Source organism: Magnolia sinica, chromosome 9 (genome assembly GCF_029962835.1).
Source record: "Magnolia sinica isolate HGM2019 chromosome 9, MsV1, whole genome shotgun sequence".
NCBI lineage: Eukaryota > Viridiplantae > Streptophyta > Magnoliopsida > Magnoliales > Magnoliaceae > Magnolia > Magnolia sinica.
Window position 1 is genome coordinate 79,175,535 of NC_080581.1, and position 11,200 is coordinate 79,186,734.

The 11,200-nt window shown below is 35.0% G+C and overlaps 1 protein-coding gene across 14 annotated transcripts; it reads left to right on the forward strand.

The window, feature by feature from the left end:
• The first annotated feature begins 28 nt into the window (after positions 1–28).
• Positions 29–9,401, forward strand: LOC131255795 (uncharacterized). 14 transcript variants are annotated; one of them, XR_009176429.1, is made up of 7 exons: positions 1,438–1,707; positions 7,026–7,097; positions 7,254–7,297; positions 7,384–7,469; positions 7,865–7,961; positions 8,959–9,107; positions 9,258–9,401. XR_009176429.1 is itself a non-coding variant. In XM_058256619.1 (7 exons), the coding sequence occupies exons 4-7, from the start codon at positions 7,445–7,447 to the stop codon at positions 9,259–9,261; spliced, it is 270 nt and encodes an 89-aa protein (XP_058112602.1). In that variant the 5' UTR covers positions 1,443–1,707; positions 7,026–7,097; positions 7,254–7,297; positions 7,384–7,444; the 3' UTR covers positions 9,262–9,401. The 14 variants fall into 14 exon arrangements, 7 of the variants coding, with proteins under 7 accessions (XP_058112599.1, XP_058112602.1, XP_058112604.1 ...); XR_009176431.1 differs by having other exon boundaries at positions 7,407–7,469; XM_058256619.1 differs by having other exon boundaries at positions 1,443–1,707; positions 7,870–7,961.
• The last annotated feature ends 1,799 nt before the right edge of the window (positions 9,402–11,200 follow it).

Below are 11,200 nucleotides of genomic sequence, written 5' to 3' on the forward strand. Positions count from 1 at the left end.
ACTTTCTGAGATGGCAGAAAGGTACAATATCCAAGCCCTTCATTAAGCGGGTGCGACGGGATTGTTGTTCTTACCCAAAAATAAATCTGGTCCAGGTGGACCACTATATTAGAAACAGGTGATGGGTTAGAAAACTTCAGCCTAGTTTTTATCAGCCATAAATTTGTATCGTGAACTATTGCCCGCCTGACTAGTAGACTGACCTGATGCTTGGCCCAGGGCATCTATGTAGAGGTAGCCCTCTGATGGGTTGATTGTATCTCATTCCTGTTTGCATGCTGGTACACCAGGCGTGTACATGGGCTACCTTTAACATGTGTGTGGGCTTAGCAAAGCTCTTTCACTAATGCCTTGTCATGATGTAGGTATGGTGTATGCAATTGACATAAACAAGGGCCGCCTAAGAATTCTTGAAGAGACAGCCAAGTCACACAATGTCAATGATGTCATCACTATTGTGCATGCTGACCTTCGTATTTTTTCTGCAAGTTATTTACCAACAGAAAATTAATGAATAAAATAAAGGAAATTTTGAGTTCATCAGGATAATCCACATTTTCAATTTTCTCCTAACTACGCTTGCAATGTTCTAAATCATCTATTACATATTAAGATGGGTATATTGTTTGTATTCTAAACTTATATGTGTTATCCTTGGGACCATTGAGATGCATCTATTTTTTGCTTTCTGCCTTTTTATTGTTTGGTATTTATTGTTGCAGATATGTACATAAGGTGCCATGCCATCAGCAGAAGATCATTCACTTTCATGCTAATTCTTAGTTAATTATGTGGCTGAAATGCTTCATTTTCTTGAAATAGCCATGTTGGAAACACATCCGCAACATATTAGGAAAGCATGTTGAATGCACATTGAAATGGCTATCAGGAAAAACCACAATTTTACTTCTCTCCTTTTTAGGCTTATACATTATATGCAATTTACCCTGCACTATGATTGTTTAATTCACCTATACTTTTTTGCTTTTGGTTAATATAGTAATCCAAATTCTCACTTTTGTACAATAATGCCTCTAATAATGAATATTCATGGTGGAAAGAGTAATTGTGACTAGAGAGCTAAATATTAGTCTCTCCTTTTACGTTATAATAAATGTCTCTCAGAAGTGTATTAAATAGCGTAGCTTACTCCAATAGAGTAAATCTCTTGTAGTGTACGCTACAGGGGTTGTAGCATACGCTACAGCTACGTTGCGTGCGTACGATACGTTGCACTTTTATATATATGCAGAAGTTTTATGTATTTGAAATGGTGTCAAACTTATATTGTTAAAAATATGATAATGTAAAATTGATACCAAAATTACTTTATTGTTTCTAACTTTATACAATGGTGCTTTTTTATTAAAACGTGTGTTGAATTCACACCATACAGATATCTTAAAAACTTAAATTTTAAAGAAAAGAGTTCAAAAGAGGGTTTTCGAAAACCCCTCTTTCAAACCATGGCCTCCAATGCAACTTCTCCTCCATTTCTTTGAATCTAGCGATCCAGAAGGCCATTGAAGGGGATATTTCGGCCAATCATTGGATCTTGCAAGGTCTATTTGCTGTATTTTAAAGAACACTGGAGCTGAAACAAAGGAGAAATCAAATTTCCCCCTGTACGTATTTGTACGACCACGAAATTGTAAATTTCAGAGTTTTGATTGATTAAATCTCTTCTTGAGCTTGTAAAACTAAGAGGTATGTTCTTGCACCTTAATGAGTTCATTTTCATTTAGAATGAAGTTTTGTTAGTTATTTTGGATTATTTTTTTTTTTCATTTTTTAATATCAAAATGTCAGTTACCATGCAATATTTGTAGGATAGGGTTGGTATGCAATTTTTTGCATTTCATTTTTTTAGGTGGTGTTTATATGGGTGCTATGCATTGTTTTCTATGGTGTGGCCCATGTGGAGCTCACTACGGGTTGTGTATGGATGTGGATATCCATTGTTTTCTATGGTGTGGCACACATGGGGCCCAGTGAGGTGTGTGTATGGGTGGATGTGCATTATTTTGAAAATGCTTATACTTCAAAATTTTTATTAGGTGTATGTATATATATTTTGTTTTTTCCTTACTATTTATTATTATTTTTATTTAAAATTTAAAAATAGAAGTACCTTGTAGCTTACGCTACACTGCACTATTAACGCTGCAAGCTACAGAGGGTTGAAAGCTATGCAACACACTACCGCTATTTAAAACGCTGTTAGAACATCCTTGCAAACCTTTCTGGATTCTTATGCATTCACTCTCTTTGCGTGGTATGTTATAATAAATGTCTCTTAGAACATCCTTGCAAACATTTCTAGATTTTTGTGCATTCACTTTATCTGTGTTTTATGCATTAGTAAGGCATAAAATGCTCTTTCAACTCATACAGCCAATAGATGTATCAACATCTCTTGAACTCACAATAGATTCTCTTGTGTGAGGAAGGGCATTACCGTTCACTTGCCAACACAGTGGGCTATTCATCTGGTGGTGCCCACCATGAACATGCATTGGTTGAAAATTCAGGCTGGTCTACCTACTAGTTAACTTATACATGCATGTTGTGTATGGGTGTTCGGTGATTTTCTTTTGACTACCCATTTTATCATATATGCATGACCAGTGTTTTAAGCAATAGTTAGTGTGTAGCCTAGTATTCACCCCTATGAAACATGAGGCTTACTCTATATAGCATGTAGCATAAGCTACAAGCTGCTTCTAGAATTTTAATTAGGGTTGTGCTTGGTTGTCATGATATTTGGCACCAAATTAGTTTGATTAATAATGAAATTTAATGACATTTTGTGCAACCAAAGACAACCTAAAATAATAGGAAAATAAATAAAGATTAAGTTTAAAGGTAAAGAAAGAGCAACCTAATTGATTTAATATGGTTACTAATATTATTTTAGTATAATCATTGAAAGAATTGGCTACTTTTTTATTGCAAAAAAAATAAAATAATAATAAATCATTGAAAACATCAATTGATTATAATGTTTTAGTGAAAAATAACTTGTAATGTAAGCTATGTAGCATATACCATAGGCTATGTAGCGTGTAGCGTATGAAAAATTAGTATTTTGCATGGGCTACACGACTTAAGCTATTTTCATGAGCTATACGATATCAAGGCTAAGCTACGCTACATAGTGTATGCTACACGCTATATAGCGAAGCTATTTAAAACAATGCATCTACCTTCTTGACGAGTGGACTAGATTGATTTTGTGTTAGAGTGTGTTCATGTGGGTCCATTGGAGTAATGGGCCCCACCAAGGGTTGGCAATAGGTCGAGTAGGGGTCATCTTGAGCTTGACCTTTGCTAAATGGGCCCAACATCTAGGCCTGACCTGGACCCATGACCAAAAGTGAGATGACTAGTCTTGCTTGTGAGTAGATTCTTATGTGCAAGCATGGCTTGGTCCAACACATTTATAAAATGATATGAATTAGGGATGCTTGAACTTGTGACCTTTTATTTCTATTTAAACTATGTTGAGAAGAAAAAGGAAAAGTAGAAGAAAAGGGAAGGAAAAGAGAGCTTCTACCATCAGGGAGTTATGGGATACTTTGAAAGAGTAGGGTGCTAGATACATAGGCGCTCAAGTTAGACACATGGCATACATCAATGTAAATTAAACCTGCCATGCTGTGGAATTAATTGTCGCCTAGTCACAGTCCCAAAATCAGGTTGATTGAGCAATCTTAGCTTTTGATTAGTGGGCACGTGGCTGTTGAAATGGGACCCGTTTATATTTTTCATTTTAAACCGTCCAATAAATGTCCACCAATCCAATAGTTAGATAATCAAATAAGTGTAATTGTTGGTTCATGATATAACTAAACTGGAACCCATGATTTCAACAATTTTAATTTCAATTACTTTTGGACCACACATGCAATTTCTAAGTACTTGCATATCATCCATTAAATTCAGCGAGGATGTCAAAGTTTTCTCTTTAACCTCTCTCTCTCTTAACATCTTTTTACAACACAACCATAAACAAAACTTAATAAAAATATATTGCTCACCATAGGAGTACTGAAGTCGATGTAACATTTTAAACACTCCCCTCAAGCCATAGGATAGATATCACACAAACATAGCTTGCTTCAGATATCTTTAATTCAGTAATTCCATGTCAATTGGAAGCCTTCACGAAGATGCCGGCCAATTGCTTGTTTGAACGAATGAATGGAGTAATTCGGACAAAGTGACATTCCACCTTTTTTTATATTGTAATTTCTTTAATTTTTACAGAAAGGTAGGAGCACACCACCTATTATTGTGTTAAATCACAAAAATAGCTTTATAAATTTTGGGTGGGTGCCACAAAAAAGAAACGGGCCTCACCTATCATATAAAACTACCTTATTAGACCTATACAACTAGGGGTGTCAATGGGCCGGGCTCGGGCCTTTCAAAATAAGAATTGTGAATTGGCCTGGCTGGACAGCCTGGCCCAAAATAGTTCAAAATCTAGGCCGAAACCAACCCCAAGCCTGGCCCGTTGACAACCCTATATCCAACAACAGGCCCAACCTCACCTAAACAAAAAAAAAAAGGAGCCGAGAGAATCCAAGCTGCTTGCAACAAAAGGGCCCAAAGACCAATCTAGCAGAGGGAAAGATGTTTGAGGAGGACACGAGTCATGCCACCATAGCTTGCTCAACGCCTAGATCTGAATACTAAAATCATGCACAAAACAGGGCCACTCCAAAGCAATCCACCTCACTGCTGTAACCTTGACAACCTTCAGCTAGTAACACGCAGAACATAAACCAAACTCAATAGTATACGAGTCAAAACACAAACAACCACACCGCTGCCCCAGACCACGTCAGAAAGATGGGTACCTTCGCCTCAAACCTGTGTTAAGCAGATCAGACGCGAGCACAACCAAGAGGGCCGAAGCCTGGCATGGATTAGACCCCCACATCAACAAACCTTGCCCTTCGGGTAATCATTGAAAAAAAATCCGTAGGAATGTTGAGAAACAATGCGCGCTTTAGATTCCCATAACTACCCTTCATGCCCTTGATATAACAAATGCAAATTGCTAGAAGGTTGGGCCACTCAAAGGTTACGAGCAATAAGACCAATGTCATCTTAACCAGAGCAACAGATAATGTGGCTGACACCCCCATTCTCAGCCAGGCAACCTCGGAATCGAACCAAATTACCTCAACGTTAATATTATTGAAGGCCTAATACCATTAGACTAAAAAGCGAATGAACAATAACTACTGTAACAGAGCTGGGGTACCTGCAAAAAAATGGAAGGAGATTTCCACCTTTGAACATGATCAACACCCATTCAGCCCACGCAACAACTGGGAGATAACACAACCCATCCACCAAATCCCTAGCATAGGAATCTCATTAATTATTGATTAACCAGGACATGTAGGAGATAAAAACCTCATCCTAACATAGGGTTAAATTTGAATTCAATTGAAATCATTTGTCTTGTGCGAGTTTTAACATATTAGGGCGGTTTAAAGGCTAGGGAATGGGGGAAATGGGTTTGGGGTTAGAACATTAAGGTTGAAGTTTTGGGAGGTTTTGGTTGGGATTTTGGGTTAAGGGTTTTAGGACTTGCGGCTTTGGGATTTTGAAAATTTTGGGGTTGTTTTTTTTTTTTTTTTTATTTTAAAAAAAAAAAAATACAAAATCAGGGGATTTTGGTGGAAATTAGAACTAGGGTTTTAGAGATTTAGGGTTAGGGCTTTTAAGGATTTAAGGTTTTGAGAACTAGGGTTTGGAAAACTAGGATTTTGAGAACTAGGTTTGGATGGATTAGGGTTTGTGGAAAGAAGAAGAATGAATGTTTTAAAGAAGAAGAAAGAAGAAAAAGAAAGAAGGGTGGGTTGTAGAGATGGAGAAGAAGAAATACCTTGAAGAGAAGGAAAAAAAAGAAGATGATATTGTTGAGAAGAGAGAAGTGAAAAAAATAACTAGGGAATCACTCCCTATGGTTTCACATTACCAATCCAATTATAGGATGATTTTAGTTTATTTTTTATTTTTATTTTTTTGCGCAATTTCAAAGTAAAAGGAGAGAAATCTCTTTCATTCATAACATGCATATTGACTAGGGTGGGGACGTCCAACCCTTTATAGTCTCAGAAAAGAAATATTGTTCATGCATATATAAAGTTTTCTATTTTTTTACTTTAGCTTCTTTTTTCACTGTTTTTTAAAGTCTAAACCATATTAAACCTGAACTTTTCATTCTCTAAAATTTTGGTGTATCCGATTTCTTGACTGAATTTTTTACTGTATTTTTAACAATCAAGACCGGATTAAACGTGAACATTTCTCATATCTGTTTTTTTTTTTTTTTTTTTTTTGGTTCTATGCCATTTTGCTAAAATATGGCTGATCCAAATCGTTGCCACCCCTAGCTCCCACTAACCTTGATACAAAATTACAGATCGATTTCTATTATGAGGGATTGAGAGAACAATTGCTGCCCCAATAACTGCTTCAATGTCTTTTTAATAGATATAACAAAGATAGAGCAAATGTTTGATTGGCAAGAATCAAATAAATTAGAAAATGTTGTGAGATTTATATTGAACACATTCAGTAGCCATGAACCCCACACCAAATTGTTGTGGCGCAATTGGCACATCTTTGGATTTTGCATGTCCTAATATCATGTCGATCCTGACATTTAAGATGTTCAGAGTTACAGATATCACAATTCCTATTGATTCCTTGTAGCCTTAATTGCAAACTAATATATTGATTTTTAGGCAAAATTTTTGCTGTTGGGGGTGGTGCCCTTATCCAGGAAGCATAGGATTCTTTTTTCTTTTTTTTTGTTTTTGTTTTTTCTTTTAAGTTTATACAGATTTCTGAGGGAACTCTCTTCATTATTTTTATAAATACTATCCGGATGATTCAATCTTTTATTGAGGCATGTTATTTATGCAGTGCTTTGGATCTTTTTGCCATCATTTCCTGTTACAATTTTTGTTTGTAATTCATGAAGCTTTTGATTTTTGTAGGAAAAGATATCCAAGAAGTTTGATAAAGTTTTGTTGGATGCTCCTTGTTCTGGATTGGGTGTCCTCTCCAAGGTATTCCTTAAACAAGTTCATATTTCTCAAAAGATAATTAAATTGGGATTGTTTTGGAATTTGGAAAAAATTAAAATAGCCAATATTGGTTTGAATCATCAAACAGCTGCAATCATTGATAGTATTGACATATAATATTATTTCTTTTTGGGTCAGTAATTGTTCATGTGCTTGCTTCTAAGATGCTTTGATTGGTAATGGTAAGTGTTTTACGAACATGATTATTTTCTGCCTTCCTAAGTCTTAATGACTAAATCTTCCTTTCCTATTCAATTTGTTGTTTAAGAGAGCGGACTTACATTGGAACAGGGGATTAGAGGATTTGGAATAGTTGACAAATTTACAAGATGAGCTCCTTGATGCAGCTTCATTGTAAGAGTTCAAACCCTTTCTTCTCCTTAGTTTTCTCTTAGAGGCCTTGCGCTATGTAACGTGTTTGGTTCTTTTTGATAATAAAAATAAAAATTGTGATGCTAGGCAAATGTTCTTTATGCTCTTGCTTTTGTTTTTATTTTACATGGCCGTTTAGTTTTAATGCATTTCTATGTATCTGGATTACAAAAGGAAATACATTATGGTTTTCTCTAAAATGCTATGTTTACACAATAGCTGTTTTTGTTTTTTTGATGAACCACAAAGTACAATATTAGATCGCCAAAGATGTTGTAACAAGCTAATGTATATCCCCATAATACTGCAGTGTTTTAAGATTTCTGCAAAAGAATGGTGCCTTCTAGATTTTTACCTTGACGTTATTGCATTTATAGATTAGTGAAGCCTGGAGGGACACCAGTGTACAGTACTTGTTCTATTGATCCTGAAGAGAATGAGGAGAGAGTGGCTGCCTTTCTCCTCAAGCATCCGGTATGGACTCTTTTCTTTTTTGCATGGCTCACTGTTTTCCTCTTTTAAGAATTTGATGGTCGATATCTTGATAGTTCATAATACGTAACATTTTAGTAATGGTTTTCTTGGATTGGTTGGCTTGTTTTCTCCTTCTTGGGTTCTAGCCTCTTTTTTGGTATCATCATTATTCAAAGTCAGCAACTTTTCTTTTATTAAGAGTATGCACTCATCTACACATGCCAACCTTGCTTGTGTGAGTACATCTGAGACATGCACAAGCAGGTCCTTGCCATTGGGATGGTGAGGTTTGTCCATTAATCAAGACAGCTGTAACATATGTTGAATATTGGCTGCTTGAAATTTCTTCATTTCTTGAGCTACCCAATTATTATTATTTTTTAATTACATATGTGGTGACTTGATTGCTTGAGTGGTGTGGTTTTGAGGCCAGGTTATGTAAACCATGGAGCCAACCTTATGCACGAATCAGATGTCCTTTCGAGTGCCCATTTGGCATGTGAGTTTCCGAGTAGAGGTGCTTGTTGGGTTAGAGAAGCTCCTGCTGTAATATAGCTATTCTGCGTGTATTCCCCAACTTGTCCAAATTTCTATTCTCTCAATTTTTGAGATAGAGAAAGTTAAGTCTGTGTTACTTGGGGCCTTTTTTTTTTTCCCCCTGTTTTTGCTGTTACTTCTCCATGAATTTTTTTTTAAAAAATGAAAAAAAAAAAGGGAAAAACTTGACATATTGGTATGTTGCAGTTATGTGCTTTTGTTATGATTGGGGTGGGTGCTTTCTACCCAAATCTAATCAGCTTCATTTCATGTCCTACCTGGAAGGAAATGGATGGTGATTTGGGGATCCAAAAAAAAACCCTCCACATATATGCAATTCCAGTTAGGGCACACTTCAGTTAGCTTCTACCTAATGGGGCTTTTAACCAAGCACACTTTTAGCTTTTATAGCTCTTCATACTTTCACACCTTAACGTTTTTACTATGAAATTGATTGCAGGAGTTCACTATAGATCTTGCTGATAGGTACATCCCACCTGATCTTGTTACGGACAAAGGGTTCTTCTTCTCCAGCCCAGTCAAACATCATCTTGATGGATCATTTGCGGCCCGCCTGGTCCAATCTGTAGACCACAAGATGAACCCTGGGTAAGCAAACCAAGAATAGTGTAATTTCTATTTTCTTGAAAATTGCTTCAATTCTTAATGAGGGTAAATTTTTTTAGAGCAATTAAAAATCAAAGCATGTTGAGCCACCACTCTAATCATATTCATCGAAATCACTTTTTTGGAGTGCAGATAGCAAGCAAAACGTGAACCTCTCCTCTTTAATCAAGACAAGGTAGGGCCATGATTGGATACAATTATCCAACAAGAAACTTTTCTCTTGTAACTCATGTTGTCAAAATCGTTATCATATTGCAAATCGTAATTGGGGTTGAATCGTATCAAGTCACAAATCTTAAATCGTAAGTTTTTTTAAAAATAAAAATTTAAAAAATATATAAATAAATCAGAAAAAAATTAAAGACTTAAACACCGTCTTGACATGGTATTACTTAAAAAAGTTAGATGATTCTTGTCTTTCTTTCTTTCTTTCTTTCTTTTTTTTTTAATGGTCTTTCAAGAAGTTATCCTCATAAAAAAAATAAAAATAAAAAAACAAGGATCCGTAATAATTTATGTTCTTATTACCTTTCTTGAATGTAGAATTGGATTAGAAAAGCGGCATTTCATTCTGTAGACGAACGGGAAAAAGATATTTTGATTTCTAACCATTATTCCACAATACATATACGTCAAGATGATTATAACCATCCATACAAACATTCTAGGTAAGTCGAAAATCAATTTAATTTTTCGATCAGTTAAGAAGTAAGAAATCATACCAAAAAAAAACTACCATTTAACATTGAAGAAAAAAAAATAATAATTTAATCTCTTATAAAGAACAAAATAACATAATTTACCTTTTCTAAATGAGATATATATATATATATATATATATATATATATATATATATATATATATATATATATATATATATATATATATATATATAAAGGTTTTTTTTTTCTAAACAATTCTTAACGCCCTCACCAATTTAAAAACATAAAATGAAAGCGAAAAGTTGAAAAAAAAAAAAAAAAAAAAAAAAAAAAAATAATTTGAATCATAATTCAGGATTCGAATTATAAATCATAGGGATTCAAATCGTAAAATCTAAGATTCATATAAAAAAGGGATTCAAAGGTGGGATTCAAATAATTTTACTCAAGATTAAACTCAAATCCTAAATCATAGGATTTTGACAACATTGCTTATAACAATTTTCCTAGAGAATAATCATGTCATCATTACAAGTTAGGGAAGTGCACATGGCTTCCCTTTTCTTCATCAAATAAATGCACTCTGCATTTTCTAAAATTTGTGCATTGTGATTTGTAGGGTCCACTTAAATTTTATTTTATTTTTGATGATCCAAACTGTTGATGACGTGGGACCCATAATGGATGTGCCATTGCCCAAAAGCCTCTCAAGTTGAATGTATACATAATGCCATTAGAAGCTAGGAGGTTTCTGGTGCGTCACCCATTCATAATAGGAGGCTAATATCAAAGAATAGGGATCACCCTACATTGGAACGTCTACATTTTCTGATGATTGGAATGCTACATAATTCATCGTTTGTAGTGGGGACAAGTCGCAACAGATTTCATGCCGAAGTTGTACTATGATGCTAAAAAAGGTGGAGATAATTCTCTCACACCAGGCATCTCAAATAAAGGTGTTCCTAACAGAATTAAAACAAAACAGCAAGCTTATTTTCAACCAATGCAATTGATAGTGAATGAACCACACATGAAAATTCAATACTTTCTACAGTGTAGGAGATGCACTTGATCTGGACCATCGAATTACTTGGCCATATTCTATATGGATCATGAACAAAACCCAATTTGATTAACTAATGTTAATAGTTGGATTGATGGACCTGTTGTGGACAATGTCAATAATCCAATTGGAAGCAACATCCAAGGGGTTAGCATATCAATTTAACAATCCAAAGTCACACACAAGATTCCTTTCTGTGGTCCTTTTGAAGGTACAAATTAAATATTAAGATTATTGGATGAGTCTAATTTGAGCAATGACCTATTTAAGATGGTGGTTATAATATTCTACGCAAGACATGGTTACAAACACATGCTATATACAATAATCAAGCTTGATATGTGAT

Excerpts from the sequence above, each read along its gene's own strand:
- LOC131255795 (XM_058256616.1), top strand. The coding sequence starts at position 435 with ATGTCAATGATGTCATCACTATTGTGCATGCTGACCTTCGTATTTTTT. Across the intron at positions 485-7,025 it reads CTGACCTTCGTATTTTTTCT|GAAAAGATATCCAAGAAGTT; the intron begins GCAAGTTATTTA and ends TGATTTTTGTAG. Across the intron at positions 7,098-7,864 it reads GATTGGGTGTCCTCTCCAAG|ATTAGTGAAGCCTGGAGGGA; the intron begins GTATTCCTTAAA and ends TTGCATTTATAG.